The following is an 18946-nucleotide window of genomic DNA, read 5'->3' as shown; positions in this document are numbered from 1 at the left end:
TATATTTAATGGTCTAGCCTGGCTGCCAAGAGATAGATGGATTTTCACAGCATCTGCAGATGCAGGCACAGACAGTACTTCTGTGGTTATAAAGAATTACGCTGGAAATTAATCATGAAAATAGTACAGCAAATAATCATTCATAAATCATTCCAAATTTGGGTGATCACTTAGCAATTATCACCAACCTGGCAAGGCTCTTTCTTCTCCCTGCTAATGCAAATGGAAAGCTGTTCAAGCAAATGGAAGCCTAAAAATAGCAAACATTGGCTGCTTGTGACAAGCTGTGACATTTCCTGAAGTCACATTTGGTGCAAGCAGGTGGTGGGCGCGAGCCGAGGTGGGAAGACCCCAACCCAGCAATGGGGCTCCAGAGAACAAATCCAGAGCTCAAAGACCACTGCTCCTCACAAAATATCCCATCAGCTTTGCCTGAAATCCCTAAGTACAGTGGAGAGAAGTGAAATGAATAAGTCTTGGAGAAATTAAAGTCTAAGGACTTGAGTGATGGGATCTGTGTTGGTCCAAGGTTCAACAGGGGGTTGGACCAGAGACCTCCAAAGGTGCCTTCAAACCTAAGTTACTCCAGGACTCTATGCTAAGTGCAACTTTGTCACTTGTAATAATCGCTTTTGGTTAACAAATCGGATGTCATGCTAAGTTGCAATAACACAGGAAATTCAACATACATATCTGGTTAAAAATTAATAGGTAAAATAAGGAAGATATAAAATGGGCTTAAAAATTTTTGAAGTCTTTCTTTGGACAACAGCTTGGACAACATCCTCCTTCTACCAGACCATGCTGAAACAAAGAAGGTAAGCAACTTCTTCCATTTTTTATTTTAAAAAATGTTACTACTATCTCTTGATTTCTGTAACTGTGATTCTCTTAATACTTTGGTGCAGCTGGTTGGAGCCAAACCTAAGGGGAGAAGAGTTGCTTTAACGTGGCCCTGTAGGGCTTGCTTTTTTGGTAAGCAAACACCACAGTGACACAAGGACTGAAAAGACTATGAACGAAAGACCACAGGGATAAAAGGCAGCTGGGGTTAATCTCTCTGCCTCACATCCAAGACAAATTACAGCTTACAAGGAAAGCAAGCAGACAAATACACACCATTACAGCAGGGAATGTGTCTAAGGGAGCCAGGACCCCAAAACAAAGGTACTGAGGCTGATCCCATGAAGATGCCTCCTTGGAAGAACAATGCTCCTGAGAGGAGGCTGCCCAAGGAGTTTCTTCCGAGACATCAGAAAGTTGATGCAAATAAGGCCAACCAAAACGATCGCTAGGTCTTGATCTGCTCCGGCACCAGCCCTTCACCATTCTCCTTGTGACTGACCCTTCTGCGCTGATGAAGACCCGTTTCCAAGGGATGAGCAGTCAGCTCCGTCCTGCCCATCGCACAACAACCCATCCGAGCCACCAGCCTGAAGCAAAATCCACTTTATAACTGGAGCTGCCTTGGGACTACAGCCTCAGTGCAGCACCAGCACCCACTAGCCTCCGTGAAATGAAAGCTTGCTTCGGTGCAAGCAGACGCTAGCCAAAATTTTTCTTACATGCTGCAGGAATACCAGAGGACCACATTTCCAAAAAAAAAAAAAAAAACCAAAAAAACCCGCACTAAGTTTCATTTTCAGGATTCAATTGGCAAGCAAACGGTATTTGTCCCATTACAGCACAGGACCATATAGAAGACCTAAACTCACGAACTTCTTCTGGCACAAGCTATCCTTGCCATACGGGTCCTGAAACCAGTGAAGCTACACCAGGGATGAATTTTGAACCACCTTACGTTGTCAACTTCCTTTCCTATGAAATACATATTAAAATACAAGCCTGAATGGAGAGTGGACATACCAGTCCATTAATGCACATAAAGGACTTCTTGTTTCTTGAAAGAAAAGCAGTGGGAAAGCACAAAGTATTTTTATTACAATTACTGCAGCATTCCCAGTCCAGCTATTGAACATTTTATTGCTGCAATTAGTAGATGATGATGTTACCAGTCAATAAGCCTCAGCAGCAAATGCTGTACTTTATCTGGATTGCAGTCATTCTCTCTTTCTGGCACATATGGGATTTTCCAATTACCCAACCACCTAAACAACTCCAATAAGCTGATAAATTAGGCTACAAAGACATACAGATGGGTTTAAAACACACCAAAAGGCCAGGTTTAAACTCAAAGTAAGATGGACTCATTGGAGAAATGGAGACTGAAATGCAGGACATGATAAATGCAAGATAACATGCTATATCAGTAGAGAGAACCAAACCAACAGATATTGGGCAACTGCCTGGTTAGCAGAAAAGGAGCCAATAATCATGGCTTATTATAAATCCAATATAAATTACAATGGAACTTTTAAAAGCAAGCTAAAAAAAGCAAATAAATTCAGGGTTATAGGAATAGAAAACTCATATCTGAGACATGCAACCTAATTTCCAGTAAGTTCCCAACAGCCTATGCCCAGTTTGGGATACTGCACTCCTCAGACACATGTGTACCATAAAAAGACACCCATGAAGATGATGTTGGGGCTGGAAAACACATCCTGCAGGGAGAGACTGAATGAAAGGGCAGTGTTTAGCAAAAGGGGGAGAAAATTGACCAGAGACATGCTAACAGTCAACAAATAACAACTTTTATAAAGTACAGAAGGGACTGATCTGTTCTCCATGTCCATAACAACTGAGAGAAGCAGCAGCCATGAGCTTAAAAGGTGCGGGGGGGGGGAACATGGCAGGGATCAGTGCTGTTTCGACAAGCCTTTCAAGTGGATTTCTTCAACAGCTTTCCAAAACTCTTCTCAGGAGAAGCCAGGAGGACTTTGCAAGGAGATTTCATTTTGACAGCTTTTGGAGGAGGTAGAAGGCTTTGGGTTTGGTTTTTTTTTTTTCCTCTGTCCTTTGACTAAAATATTCTGCTCTCCATTTCCACTGGAATAAAAAGCTTGGCAGCTACCAGGAGAACTACAGAGCCAGACCTCAGACCTGTTAAACTGGAGTCACAGGGCCTGAAGAGCAGAGCTGGCAGGGAACACAAGTGGAGATAAAAATGAGCCCAGCTGATGCTTTTGTTAAAATGCTGGAAAGCCAAAGTTAGCCCCGCTGGACATGGCCAAATGTCCCCTCCTGTCCCTTGCGGACAGTTCTGTATAGCAGTGAAAAAAAAATGGTGGTGAAGGTGTGATTATAGGGAAATAACCGCTTATTATCAGATAATTGGTGGCTCATGCTGCACATCTCATCACCAGAAAAGAAAATAAAAAATTTAAAAAAATAATAAAAAGAAGCCCTGATAAAAATAGAAACGACACGCAAAGTACCGACCTCCCAGCAACAGCTCAGGGTGCAAAGATCTGCTTTGCTGCTGGCATGTGTTAACACTTGCCTCCTGGTTTGCAAGCACAGCTAACTGCAGGCTCCAGGGACAGCAACTTTGCTTTTATTCATACCTGCAAAACTGGCTAGGCTGCTTCCCTGCGAGGGGATCCTTGTGGAGAAGGTCCAGACTAGCCCCACTGGCACCATGGTGGGAGGCAAGCATACAAGCCAGGTACCTGCAGCATCACCTCCTGGCTCCTCGTTTCCTTCAGAAGTCCAGTAAGGGTCTGGGGACCCCAACACCTCCAGCTGGAGAGACTGGAGAGATCACTGGGAGCCCAGCATGCCTCCAGAAGGTGCCACATTTCAGTGGATCAAACCTTTATGGAGCAACTACCACCAGGGAAGGAGGGGAAAAAAAAAAAAAAAAAAAAACCACCAAACAGTTTATGGCCACCCCATGCTGGGCAAGGACCAGGACCAGGACCCGTGATGGAGAAGGTCTTCGCTGAGAGCTCATGCAGGCACACGGTGCGCTGCTCCAGATCATCTCGATGGACTGAGCCCGTCCATCAGGACGTTAATTTCCCAGCGCATCCCTGACAGCTCCAAAGCCGCTTGGTCCTCCTGGGAGAAGCCTGAGGAACGCTTTGGGGTTGGGTCCAACCAGCACACATTCAGGCAACAAGCTGCCTGTTTCTCAGAGCAGGTATTCTGCAGTAGCAAAAGGGTTTCTGCCACCCAGGCTCCCGGAACACTCCTGCCTCCCCTTCCCCAGGGATTCAAACTGCAGAAGACATCTCCTTTTATAATCATGCAATGGTTTGGGTTGGAAGGGACCTTTAAAGGTCATCTAGTCCAAGGCCCCTGCAATGAGAAGGCACATCTTCAACTAGACCAGGTTGCTCAGAGCCCCGTCCAACCTGACCTTGAATATTTCCAGGGATGGGGCATCTACCAGCTCTCTGGGCAGCCTGGGCCAGTGTTTCACCACCCTCATTGTAAAACGTTTCTTCCTTATATCTAGTCTGAGGATGTCTCGTCTGCAGAGTGAACCCAATCCTTCTTTGCACCTTTAACAGCCACACGTTTTCGTGCCAGAATTTCATTCACAAATCACTTAAGGAGTTTCCTGAGCACAGAGGAGACCTTCCAAGCCGTTAGAAGATCAGAACTGCGTGCTGCATGCTAGGATCGCTCTGTCGGCTCCCTGGGTACCACTCTGTATTAAATTAAATTAAAGTAGACATTGTAGGACACTGCCTAGAGAGAGGCTCCAGGCTTGCGAAGGAAGACAACCCCAAATCAGCCCATGTGTGCCACCCAGGGAGTCCTGAAGTCCAGCTGCTCCTCTTCCACAGATTTCACAAAAGAAGGAACGATGGCAATGCTGCAGAGCGAGTCCCCAGCCCATGTCTGGTACCCAGTTCCCCTTTCAGCACAACCTCCACCATGGGAGTTTGATGGTAACATTGAGATCCATCCTTTGGGGTATTCCTGGGTCATTAAATTACTCAGCAGATGGAACGGAGATCAACAAATCCATAGTTCAGGCAGCCCTGATAATGCTTGCATTTAAAAATATCCCAAGTCAAATTCCTGCGGCAGGTATCAGATTCAGCCCCAGAAACCTCCTTAGGTGGAGCAGATCCACCCCAGGGCTGCCAGCTCCATTACAGACTCTCTATTCTTTTATATTCTACTTTTCCATGGGGTCCTAGGTCCACCAGGCAGAAATTACCGGGATAAGGAAGCCACCAGACAGCCAAGCCCTGGGTGACGAGAGGCTTTGCTCTTCTGGGAGATGGTTGGGATGGTGAGCTTGCAGGAGGCCCCATCTCCTCCCAGCATCACTCTGAAATTTTGCACAGAAGGACTGGATATCTGGTTACTCACTCCACCAAACCCCATGTAAAACTGCCTGTGAAAGCATTTATTATCTTCGGACATATTCGTATCAGCAATACAGAAGCAAAAACCTCTGTGACCCCTTCTGGGTCTCCAGGGCCAAAAAGATCCACAGCCAGATGAACGTTACAAATTTGCACTTTACTAAACCATCCCTCCTCTCATTTATATGTACGCTCTGAATTCACAGCCAGCACACAATCCAATACAACCCTGCAGGGAGGACTCGCACTACCTACAGCTTCGGGACTATCTCCAAGTAGACCAGCAAATATTTAGCCCCACAGACACAAGTGCTGTCGTAAATAATTAAAAGTCATTTGCTCTTGTCTAAGAGATGAACAAAGCACATGAAAAAATGTACAAACTTTGTTATTTAATTGTGTCTGTCCATTTATTCACTAAATCCTTTAATATCCAGTGATTACTATCAATTTGCACCGCTCCCCTGCGCTGAAATGGAGGAACCACTACAGTTTGCTGGCACCACGAGCAAGGGAACAAGAAGTCCCTGCGTCTCTGCAAGGGCTGCAGGCAGGGATCAGGCAAGGAGTGGCACAGGGCTGGGCACGGGCAGCTTGCTTAGCCTGAAACAAGCCAGGAGAAATGCAGAAGTGGCATAAAATTCAAATGTCAAGATATTTTGGAGGAAATGAGTTTTTTTCAAATCAGAAACTCGCAGAAGAGATCACCATCGAGGACGTGGGGTGACGCCCTCTTCTCCCACAGACAACAGTAATGGCACCCTGGTACTCGGCTATTGAAAACCATTGAAGGTCTTGAATGTCTTCCTAAATGTGTCACCAAACATGCATTTTTAATGATGCTTAAACATTTTCCAGCCTCAGGTCTATCTATGATTTCAGCAGTGCAAGGAGGGGAGCTCACATATGGGTTGGCCTCTCCTCCTGACATCCATCAGCTAAAGAAGGCAGTAGTGCCGGTGGCACAGCCAGGACTCGGGAGCCAGACGGCTTTTGAGAGGCACATCAGCTAACATGAGCTCCCATCCTTCGCAGGATAACGTCATCCTTGGTGTAACCAGGACCACTCCCAGGGGGTTCACTATTGATGAATGTGGCCCGTGATTTTTTTATTTTATTTTTTTACCAACAAAGTCTTTTTTTTTTTTTTTTCTGTAAGTCTCCCATCAGCAGGGAACACACAACCTGCCCCAAGGGCTGCCTCATCCTCACAGAAACCAGTGGGAGATGTACAAAGGACACTCCTACATTCCTGTCAGCTCTCTCCTTCCTCACTAACCCTCGGTAACAAGAACAAGATGACAAGAGACCTTGTTCCCAGGGAGGGGGAGCAGTGACACAAATGGGGGCAGGGAAGAGACTGCAGGGCTGCGATACCACCGTCCCCATCAAACCTGCAGCCGCTGCAGGATCACACGTAGGACAGCAGAATTCGTCAGTGCTGGGGGTTTCCGATGGCTAGCTCCAGTGCAACAGCGGTGAAGGTCTGCTGGGACATGGGCTCAGCTCCCCGAGACGTGCCAGGGGCTGAGCAGCCCGTCCCAAAACCTCTGCTGCTGTGATGCTGCCCAGAGCGGCTCAGGAGAGGGCACGCTGCAGCCCCCCTTCTCCCAGACCCACCGGCTAACGCACCCCTTGCCCCTGAGACCTGGGGTTACGCACAGCAACATCCCTGCAGGCTCCTAAGCTCAGCTCAGCCAAGGTTTTGGAGAAACAGTCATCTAGGCTGAGCTGCCAGACAGCGTACTGTGGACACTCTCCCATTAAGGCATGCCCTTATGTGCATTTAAATCTGCCTGAGCCACCTGCACTCAGCTTACTCGCATGTAAGAGGATCGGGGCGGGTGTAAGTTACCTACCTTCCTCCAATTCTCCAAAGGTCAGGACACGCCAGCAGCAAGGGAGGGATGCTGCAGGACCTGGAAGTCTCCCAGCCCCTTTGCTCTGCTGCCCAGAGTGTAACTGAGAGCCCCAGGCACAGGGAGGGTGACAGCAGGTCACAAGTAGCCCCAAAAAGGGGTCTGACTTACACCCCCTTCCCACCGTTTCTGCCTTTGGATTTAAATCCTGCTCCATCGCTACTCAAAACACAGGCAAAGCCCTGGAGCACACACCTCCACCACCCTCCTCCTGAGCCCCAGCCATCCGAGGCTTGTTAAGGGTTTGAACTGGAATGAAGGACAAAACTTCAGTTAGTCCCTTTGTAGGGAAGATTTTTGCAATCGAGACCAAGGGTGAAGGTTCAGTGAAACACAGAATCTCACCTAAAAATGAGCGGCTTCAAGCAAGGTATATAGCAAACCTGCATCGGGACAAGCAAACGCATCAAGGGTGCAGCATTGGGGACATGACTGCAGGCTGGAGGGCTCGCAGATATATGTGGTGAGAGGTCCAAACCTAAGTTAACTGGATGCACGCCTTCATGAACTAACAACTGCTAAGAAGGCTTCAGTAATTACCGGTAATCTTCCCCTGGGCAAGGCGGGATGAATGCCTGCACAACAAAATGTATATTTTACTGGACTACATCTTCATTAATTAAAAGCTGCAGTTTATCAGCACCATTCAAGCCTTCTTAATTCACAACAAACAGCAAAGCTACAGATACTAATTAGTGGGCTGCACAGTATTACATCCAGCTTGCTGCTAAGCTGCCAGCACTGGTCCGGGTCTGACACTGGCTCAGCGCAAGATGCCCAAGAGCAGGAGCACAAGGAGGAAGCACCTATTTTCCCCACTTCTGCAAAATACTGTTGAGAGGCTTAAATGCTGCGTGTCAGAGGATACTACGGCATGGAATAGCGCACAGGCACACCGGTGCTCGCACTGAGAGCGGGCTGGCACCGTGGCACTGGTCACAGTTGCCTAAGGGGACACCTTTCCCTTCTCCTTTTCCCTTCCACTCGCTGGGCGGCAAGACTTTCCAAACATGCCAGAGCAGACAGGCAACAAACCCACGCTGTACCATTCCCTCTTACGGCCACGTTAATTTTCTGCTGCATGAGCAAATGTAAAGCCAGTTTTGACCCCCCCGCCCCCCAGGAGCTACAAGCACAGCAGCAATGACTGCAGAGACATACGTTGTGACAGCAGCTCTGCAGGACCACAAAGCAGGATGGGCAGCAGCTCACTGAGGTTGGGCCACACTCTGCTCTCTACACAGCAGTTACTATCGATGATTTGCTGCAAAAAGATCCTCTGAACCAGCAGTTTACCCCTGGAATCGCTCCCCCATCAGCAGCCCCCAGTCCAGGTTTGGCTGGGGAACAGCACAGACCGGGAGAACGACAGACACACCGATGCAGCATCCTCTCCCCTGAAGTGCTGTGCTGGCTGCCAGTGCCGCCTAGTCAGTAAAAAAGGAAAAAAATAAATCAATTTCTGCTGTACAGAGGGTCTCTATTTGCAGACCTGTTCAGATGGTGCTGGAAGTTCATCTCCTTTCCAATTCTATAAACGCATTTCTGGTCTCCAATTACACCATCAGGCTGTCAAGATGGCCACTTCCTCCCTAATTACTCTGCTTTGTATTTAAGACACAGCTAATAAGCCCACATTGTTAGTGATTGCTGCCGACTAGCTCCAAGGAGGAGAGCATGTCCTGCCTTGTGCTGAGCCGCTCTGGCACCAATCCTGCACTGCGAGCACCAGGACAGCACATCCATTTCCACCGGCACCTGCGCATCCTCGGGGTGCATCCTCTTCCAACCGAGCCACACGTGCACATGGACAGGAACCCATCTCCACGGCTGCTAGAAACGAAGGGGAAAGGGGAGGAGAAGGCATCATTCGGAAGGAAAATGAACGATCCCTGCCGTCTGCGCGCGCTTCTGCTACCTCATTGAACTTTGAGGGCTCCTTGCTGCGAAGGAGGCGGCTTGGCCAGCTCGGGAAGCAATGCAACGTTCCCTGTTTGCAAAGCAGGACTCCCTTCGGACGCTGGCTGCCCTACAAGCTCATCCTAGCAAGCCCTGTGGGGCTGCAGAGGCTGCCCCAACCGCTGCGGTGCCTCACGGTGTGCACGCAGGTACCCGCACGTCCATCTCCACCGGCCGTGGGGATCGAGGGCAGCTGGTGGGGTGGCTCTGTCCTTGCTTCTGCAAACGAACATCCCAGCTGCTCCTCCCTTCGCCCACGCTGGTTAAAATAAGAGAGGATTTCCACAACACGAAACATCTCTAAACATCCCCATGGACACCCCTGCGTCGCTATTTCACTGCTGCGGCTGGTAAAACCATTTACAGCAAAGGAACGCAGGCAGGGCAATCCATAAATACACCCTATGTAATACATCTGATAGATGTAGAGCATTCAGCCTTTATTCTAAAAGAGATTAATCTGACAGCCCTGATTACAGACTTTAGGCACTTTCACAAAGGGAAAATAGCAGCCACAAATGGCTGTTCAACTGCTAAAGTCATAACAAAACATCTACAGCTCTTCCGCAGCTCAAGCCAGGCGCAACCTCAGTGCAAACTACAGGCATCACCTGACAGCAGCTAACCCAGCAACAAAACGACCAAGGAGCCAGTGGATTTAGTATCTCTTCACACTTTTACATCTCGGCGAGATGCCTTTCTAGCTGACTTGCTTTCCAGAGGAACTACATCACGTAGGAGAAATGGTACAGGACGTGCCTGTGGGTTTCACAGGACAGGTATAAGATACTACTTGCAATCTTGTGCTTCCTCTGCTCGTGGATGGCCATGCCAAGGAACAAGGTGTCAAAACTCTCAGGCAAGAGCCCCCCTGTGAGATTTCTAAATAAATCTGGAAAAAGGCTGAATCAACACTTCTGCTTCTGGAAGCAGGCTGCAGCATTGTCCATCATCAATGGTACAGCAGCCACACGTGCCTGGTCCCTCCTCGAAATTTAATCCAACCTTCATTATATAGCAGCCTTGATCCACACATCAACTTTAAACATTCACTTAAATGGTTTCTAGCTGGGCCATGACATAAATACACGCCGCTATGTATGTAGCTATAGAAATTTATTTCTTCGTCTATGCATTTCATGGCCCAGGTAGAAACTATTCCCACACGTGTGCACCTTGCTGTAAGTGCTCGTCACCCGCGAGCCCAGCGTGCTGACAACCCAACCCAGGGAGCCCTGGTCCCTGCCAGGCGGCGGCCCGGGATTTGACTTTCATTAGATGATTATCATCCATGTTACCATCAAATATTAATAACAGATTACATTTGCTGAGCAGGGGACGTGGTAAGTAACCCAGGCCCTGGCACCGAATGCACCAAGTGGACCTGGCAGGGGTGTTTCTGTGTATTTTCCTCTGCAAGGAGGAGCATGGTATTTAGTCACTTCTGCTGTAAAGAACTTTGAGATCCTCAAAATTAACTATAGATAAGCTAATTACCTTTATCTGTCAGCTACTTACTGACCTTTTTGTTCATAGTGTGGTCTTTGTATTCCCGCTAGCCTGTACTCCCATGGCATAAGGAGGGTGGCTGTAACCCGTTATCGTAATGCAGAATAAAACCTATTACCGTAACACAGAAAAAAACACTCCACTCTTTACAGAAAGATTTCAACACCTCCGTCCTTCTTCCTTAATTTGGCCAATGTCAATGAATCCAGGAGACAAGATCCCATCAGCTCTAACCAAACCAGATCAGGCCTTTAACATAGAAGAGAAAAAAAAAAAAAAAAAAAAAACCACACACGTAATTCCACTTTCACCTTTCTTTGTCACTGTCTAATCACAAGGTCTGCATTGGTTTCATCTTACAAGCACAAAAGAAACTATTAAAAGCAACCCAAAGCCTCCAGGCTGAGCGCTTTTGTTTGCAAGGAATCTCCTGCCAAGCAAAAAGCCCGGGCCAGCTTTTCCCTGGGCTGCTCATTAAAAGTCATCAGCATTTTAAACATACCTCAAACAGCTCCTTTTTGGTGATGTAAGTGGATTTAAGGCCAAAATTTTTGTAGAAAACAACTATTACAGCATGAGGATTTCTAGATGAAAAGCAAAGCATCCTTGGGAAATATTTTTGGTTCCAGAAAAAGTATTGCATTTTCAATGGGGAACGTGCTTACCAGAGACACTTTTACCGCACCGTTTGCACATCACATTTTTTACAGTAAATTGATTTTAAAAGCCAATATTTTCCCAGCTTTGGGGTTCAGTTTGTTGCTAACATGTGAAAAATATTTGCTTGTCATGTCCCATGGCCAAGACCCCTCTGGGTTTGCTAAATGTGCTCCACACATGCCATACAGAGATCCCCCCTGCCATACAGGGAAAGCTTATCACATGTCAATGCAAAGTTTCCCCCAAAGCATCGTTTTCCCACCAGAAAATGGGGAAAGATGCTTTTGGGGCAGAAAAAGACCAGCCCAGCCAAAAAACAACCCCCACCTCATCCTGTTGGCACGAAGAACCACCACAGAGCCGCTGGAAGCTCCTGCATCAGGACTTGCTAGAGATGTGTTAAAAGGAGCCCGATAAACCCAATATTCACTAAAATGGAGGAAAAAATCAGGCTGTGATTTAGGGTGTCCACTCCAAGAGGGCTGTGTGTTGCCTTCAGCCCCTGCCATGAGTCTCTCCCTTTGCCCAGGGCTATGGAGATCAGGTGGGGCATCTTTGTTCATAGGAAAGGCTAATGAAGGACATCTGAAACTATTAAAATCACTTAATCTATTTTGCACATAGAATACAATACGGTTTACATTTTACACGTGCAGTCCCATGATGAACACGTTCGACATGCCCAGGAAAAGAAGTGCACGCGTCCGTGATGGCTGCAAGCAGCCGCAATCATTTTGCCGGCACCAGGCAGAACAAGGGGTGGACGCTTCAACAGTTGGGCGAGATGATGGGGAACCGGCACAGGCAGAACTACGGAAAACCCTGAGGGTATTTGAATTTGAAAGCTGCTAAATTTAAAAAAAAAAAAAAAAAAAACAAAACAAAACAAAACAAAACAAAAAAAAACCAAAGAACAGGGCTTTGTGCTCTCTATCACTCCCTGTTGCAACGATGCCAAGGCCACCTAACTCCTTCCCAGTCCCAAACCAGAAATAATCTGACCTCAGACACCCTTGGAAGACATCTCCCTAGGTTTGTTCCTTGTGGTTACCACGGTCTCCCTGAAATCCCAATCGCCGTTTCTCCCATGCTCACCACTCACCACCTTCCCCTCAATTTTCACACGAAAGGAATCAAGCTGGTTTCAGCTTTTTATGAGAATAATTCTGGTTTGAGGCATTTTATTCTCCACTGAAGCCTAGTTACATAAACCACTGTGCATGCATGTGCAGAACTCCCATTACATGCATGTCCTTACGTCACCTAGTTAGAAAAACAGCTCAAAAAGAAAACCAAAGGAAAGCGGACAATCTGGATTTGATAAAAAAGCTTTTTTTTTTTTTTTTTTTTGGTCATCTGAAACCTGCTGTAAATCCCCGATTGCTTGAATTTTGATTTGACCTATTTGCATTTCTCCTTTCTATGCCTTTTTCTGGAGGAAGGAAATTACATTTAGATGAAATAACTTATTGTGAAGTGATGCTTGAGAGCAGGACAGAGACATGCGTCCACGTGGACTGTGCAGGGACCAGATCAAGCGGAGGCTGACGTTCACGTGCCACTCTGCAGAGGTAGTTTCACACCACACACTAACAAAAATAAAATGGGACCAGAGTTTGGAATTGGCGACTTTAAACACTTGTATCTAAAGAAGATGGGATAACTCATCTCACCTACCTTTGACAGCCAGAAATGGAAAGTTCAAATCTGAGCAGATCCACCCCCAGGCTTCCCTCAGGGTTGGAGATGACCTATTTTGGGAAGAAGCAAACAGCTCTTGGAGGTGCCTGGTTCCCTACTGATGACAAAGACAACTCTGGGTCAAGAGATCAGGCTTCAGCTTTTAAATTGGATACAACACGATCTCACCTAGAGTGAGGCGAGATGAATCCCACGCAGGAGATAGTGACTTGATTCCTGTGAATTTCTGTAGGATTTGTGCCTTTTCCTTCCTTAAAACTATTAAATATCCCAAACTACATCAAAGGACCAACAATTGGATTTGACCACCAAGGAAGTCCAGGTGTGCATCACCCAGTGCCACCAGTGCCCAGCTGGCACAGACACCCTGGGCACCACAGCGATATAAATAAAGCACAGTAAGCAATGAGTTGTTAGTGCCTGGGGTCAGAAGAACCCTTGGTGGTCTGGAAGGAAGGTTATGAGCATCCTAGAAATCCTCACTTCTCACCATCACCCCTTTTCCTTTGCTGTGAGAAGCATGGTTTCACTTAGTCCATCCATCGATGAAGCAACACAAAAGTTGTCCGAATTGAGACGCGGGACACCCCCACACCCCCTGCAGACCTGTTCTGCTTCGTCACAGGATCCGACCCAGAAAAAAAAACACACCAAAATTGTTCGGTAGTGCTCAAAAACCAGGGATTTCTGCCCCAAACCAGCACGGATTTGGGCAGAGCATCAATTGCCCCGTAAAGGACAGCGCTCCTACGCACCCAGCGCTGAGCTCTCCTGGGACTGGCAATGGGAAACACCTGGAATAACCCAGGGAGCAGTAACAGATCGGAAATTAGAGTGCACAGCCTTAAACTATAGCTCACCACCACTCAGGTGTTCCTGGAGAACATCTCCGCCTCTCACAATACGTCAGACTAAAGCATGGGCAGGGTGGATTACAGTACGAACACAGAAGCACTCTCATTTTGTCTCAACAGCAAAGTAATTTGGCTTATAACTAAAAAAATATATCTAATTTACTGAAACCAAGTAACAGGTCTGAACAGACTGAAGCAGGAACTAATTTACCCGTTACGAGCAAACCAATTCTTTTTGATATTAGAAGCACACAAAAAGAACAAACTATCATAAAATTTAACCTTCTTAGCAGTTGAACTTAGTAAATCTGAACCGTGGGTGATTTACTGTATTTTTTTTTTTAAACACCTGGTAAAGCAGAAAGAGCAAGAGCCACATGCTTTATAAATCTCAAACCAAACCGAGAAAGGAGGTAGCACGTGATGCCCAAGAGCCCCGTCTGTAGGCAAGATGCCGTGCCGCCACGCAAACGCCACCGACGGACCCGCACAGAATATTTTCCGTATTTTTCTGTCTTCCAGGGCTCCTGCATGGCATTAAACATGCTCCCCATCCCGGGAAGGCACCTCGCTAACTAGAGCGGCCCCTCCATTGCTCCCCAGTGCATCTGCACGGCAAGGGAAGGCACCATGCTGGATGCCGAGGGAGTGCACGCTGGGCTGGATCCGTCCGGCAGTGATGGCAGGAGGATGCCGGGAAGGCCACTAACCCTTGTGAAATTTATTCAGACAGCCGGCGTTGCAGAAGGAACGGATGGATCCTGTCTCCCAGCAGCCCCTACCCTTCATCCCCACAGCGGGATCGCTCTCGCAGAGGCTACGCGCTACATGGCTGTTAGCTTTAGGATGGAAAAAAAAAAAAAGAAAGAAAGAAAAAAGAAAATGTCCTTATTCAGCAGTCAGCCAGACGGCTGCATCGCTGCACTTACAGTTCCACATTTTGCATAATAAATTCTCGCCACATGCTGTTAGCAGAGCGCTACGGCACCCAGCTCGCAGCAACCATCAAACCACCCTCTTACCAGCATGCACCACGGATCCTTAACTCCATCTCTGCCAGAAAAAGGCATCATCCTGCCAAAAAGGGGGGGGGAAGACAACAGCGGGTCCTACCAAGAGGAGGTTTTGCTGGGGCTGTCTCAGGAGCAATGCTGAACAGGCTGTCGGATATTCAGCCCAAAATCCAAAGAGAACCTGTTTTGGGAGGGGCAGAGGATGGTATTTGGAAGCTTGTCCCTTTAAATGCTGCTGGAGGTTATTTTTAGGACACTTGCTTAAAATACATATCAGAATTTCTTTATTTTTATCAGAATCTTCATTATACATTTCACTCACGCAGCTACGTTTCATGTGTCCCCAACAGCTCAATAACAAAACCTCTGAGGTTTCAGGACCGCATGCCCTCCTGATGTCTATTTTCTCACCCCTTCGCTGTGGGATAATTGGATTTTCCCAGCCTTTAATATTTTACCGGTCTCAGGGGGACGAGCAAGTCCGGAGGAAAAATGCGGCGTAAATCACAATTCAATATAAGACGAGCAGCTGCAGCCAAGGTGCTACTGCATGACGTGCAGCTAAATACACAATCACGGCTCGGGGAATTGGAGATGAGACCACTGTCAAGTATTTACATTCAAGCATTCTGGGTAGAAAAAGGACGAATTCTGGAAAATCAAGCTAGCACCACACTACACATTTGAGGCAGAAAAAACTAATGCTGGCAACATACACACGCATGGAAAAATTTTATTAACCTGTTTGCATATATACTCATACTTTGGGTAAGAACCAGCAGTTTTTCAAGGGGATAAAAAAAAAAAAAACAACTACAAAGAACACAAGAACAGCAATTTTTAATTGGAGGGGAAGGCCTTGATAGGATTTAGCTCAAAATGAGCACTTCCATTTCTGTCAGCAGATCCAAGAACCAGATGGAGCCAGGATCTGTGTTTAGACACTAAGATCAGAGCCAATATGCACATACGTCTATATATCAATATATGTATATATACATACCAAGAGATAGACATACATACACACACACACATATATCTCTCTCATATACTCATCTTTCGCGTACAAATACCCAAACCTCGTGTGTATGCCTACGACGAGCAGAGCTGTGATTTCTTACAGTCGCTCCTTTTCCCTGAAAATCACACCATTTATGATCGGTTCAGGAGCAGCTTCCAATCCAGACCCCTGTAGACGACACCAGACCCAACACAACCAACACCTTTTTCTCCTTAAGGTCAGTTTTGCCTCCCAGGCTTCAAGCACAGCCCACAGCCCACTAAGGCCAGACAGCAAGAGGGGGTTTAATGGAGACTTGCAAGAACCTTCCACTTGGGTTTGGAAGGTAGGAAGAGCAAGAGGAGTGGGGCATGGAGACAACCACCTGAGCCTCGCAGAAGTTTGCTCTGGCAGGGAGTGAAGGTCGTGAAGCTCAGCTACGCAGGACAAGCAGGGTTAAGCTAATAATCTGCTGTGTATGAACATGTTGATACAAGGTCCTGGTCAAATATAGAATCACAGAATATCTCAAGTTGGAAGGGACCCGTAAGGATCACAAGGTTCAACTCCCTGCATCACCCCCGGCGAGGTGTCCCCACTTGCCAAACCCATGGCATGTAACTCAGTGATCTCCCCCAGTTTGCTATAGGAAAATGCATTGGATGACTGTCTAAATCGCTAGGGAGAAGCTTTTTCCACCAAGATACTCCTTGCTTTGCTCTTCTAAGCAACTTCTTTATTCTAGTGGTGGCTTGAACACAATTTAGCTATATTCCTGTTGCAGTAACTGCAAGGAAGGATCATAGAAAGCAAAGCTAAGTCCCTCTTGATCAGCCTAACATTCACAAACCATTATAACTAGCTCTGCATCTCTTCTGCCAGCTGCCATGAACCTCCTCCTGCCAATATTTAAGTCACACCCGCCGTTACTCATCTAAATGCTTGGAGACTTAGTCCTAAAGCTCCCCGTTTAAAAACAGATTGCAGATTTATCCTGACTTTAACTCGCTCCACTCAAAAACAAGAGTTACCTCGGTCCTAGGATCAGTAAAAGGTACCTGGGAAATGCTACCTGCTGTGTTGCTCTACATCAAGATGAAATTTCTTCTTGCTTGCTTTCTATGAGAAATACTCAAATCGTGGCGTTACTTCTTGCTGAGCAACAGAAAATCAGGAGGCGAGTCAGAGGTGGGAAATTTTGGCTGGGGGCGGGGGGGTATGGGTCACCCAGGGCTGGCCAAGAGGGGCCAGGAAAAGACGAAGATAAAAATGATGAATGAGGGGAGCCAGAAGGAAAAAATTTATCTCCCTGTGGCACACCCAGCATCCCCACGGACACACACCACCTCCCGGATCACCAGCTCTACCTTCAGGCTCTATTGGCAATATCAAACCAATCTGTTTCCAGAAAACTATATCAGATTTTAAACATACACCCTCCCTTGCAACTTCTACCTTCCAAATACTTTGTGTGGAAGAAAACTAGGCAGGAAGGTTAGGAGGATAATTATAGTTTGGGTTTAGTCTGACTTCTTTGTCCAAGTTTGATGAAATTCTAAAACAAAGTGGAGACACTTCAAGTATTTTCTGTTTTCCTGTTCCTGAGTGTGACCATTAACACACATACCCACCAGAAGTCCAAAGGCTATACACTTTAGCATGACATTTCCTTTTGTCATCATTATTATTCAACTAATCTTGAAAGCATCCGTTGTCCTTAATTTTCTAGCATCTTTATAGCTGTGCCACATCCATCTCCAAAACCAACCGATAAAAACATCAGATGAATTCTAAAAATCCAGAGCTGTAATAGGATTAGTGGTACTAAAACAACTCAAACTCCAGCTCATCCATTAAAAAACCGATCAAAACCACTTTATTTGTAGCAGTTGAAATAACTTCTCCCTGGTTTAGCTGCAGAAAGCAGCCCTGTGTACGGTCGGGAGGAAGGTCTGCCTCATGCAAGGACCCGCTGCATCTCCACAAGCTCTGAAGACCACTCACATATGGGGAGATGCATCACTTTATGACCTTATACATTAGTTTAAGTGTCTAACCAACTTCAAGGTCTCTCTCAAACACTTTCATAGCCATTACATGCCCCGAAAGGAGCACAACCCTACAAGCTGCAAAACCCAGCACTCAGAAAGCATGAAAATTTCGGTGGTTCACACATGCCAAACTCAGCCCACCTCCTGCTTTGTTGTAGTCTGTGTTTATAAAATTACATACTGCGTTTTCCACAGCACCTCTTCCTCATCCAGCGCTCAGGAGGGGCTCCGCTCCGTGAAGTGGGGACGTGTGGTGGGAGATCACAGCCGTAAGGCTCCGACCAAAGGCGATCTTTCCCCCGGGATGCTCTCTGCAGGCTCCATATCCTCATCTCTTTCCTTCCCTTTCCCTCTCCTCTCCGCAGCTCTCATTCCCCTGCGCTCGGAGCCAGGAGATGCCTCCTCCTCCTCCTCCTCCTCTCCCCGCATCCACCATGCGCAGGCAGCTGCCTGCTGCCTGTACTACCTGCCCTGCCCCAGCACACAGGAGGCACGGAACGGGCTCGGAGAAAAACGAAACTTTGGAAATGTCAGCTGTTTGGGTTTTAAAACTTTCTAATAAATAGAAAAGCATAAAACCAGCCCCTTGTCGGAGGCCTCTTCTTGGGCACGGCGGGGTAGAGCTGCATGTCGAGAGCAACAAATGCTACACAAAGACAGGCGCCTCGCCAAATTTCAAGTCCTCGCTTCAAACCATATGGGAGGCAGCATGACAAAACTGCCTTAAAATAATTCTGGGGACTTCTGCCTGCATTGAAATGCCACATAATACACTATGTATAATATATTAATTACAATAACTATAATAATATAGTATATAATATAATACTGCATTGAAACACCCTTTCCAGAAATGCGCAAATATTCCAAAACAAAGGAGAAAAACAAAACAAAACAAAAAAAAAACCAAACCACCACAACCAAAACCCAGCCACATGAATACAGGCAGGACCTAAAGAAACAGTACAAATAGGTAAAGTTTAATACAACTACAAGGAAATGGAGAACCCTATAAATAAAAGCATTTTGCACAGGTAACAGCAAGAGGTGTC

General features: G+C 46.7%; 1 protein-coding gene across 8 annotated transcripts in view; it reads right to left on the bottom strand.

Moving 5' to 3' along the window:
- OSBP2 (oxysterol binding protein 2) overlaps positions 1–18946 on the bottom strand; it is a 125594-nt gene that overhangs the window by 49007 nt on the left and 57641 nt on the right. Inside the window, exon 1 of one of the 8 annotated variants that reach the window (XM_052795435.1) lies at positions 18076–18198. The exons of 4 other annotated variants lie outside the window; for them this stretch is intronic. In XM_052795435.1, the coding sequence (XP_052651395.1) occupies positions 18076–18103 (28 nt within the window). In that variant the 5' untranslated portion in view covers positions 18104–18198. Of the gene's footprint in view, positions 1–12952; positions 13056–14540; positions 14635–14759; positions 14785–18075; positions 18199–18946 lie in introns of those variants that run through there. 3 more of the 8 variants (XM_052795440.1, XM_052795436.1, XM_052795443.1) reach the window with 3 other exon arrangements.

Source organism: Harpia harpyja, chromosome 9, assembly GCF_026419915.1.
Source record: "Harpia harpyja isolate bHarHar1 chromosome 9, bHarHar1 primary haplotype, whole genome shotgun sequence".
Classification (NCBI taxonomy): domain Eukaryota; kingdom Metazoa; phylum Chordata; class Aves; order Accipitriformes; family Accipitridae; genus Harpia; species Harpia harpyja.
This window is presented reverse-complemented; position numbering and strand designations above follow the sequence as displayed.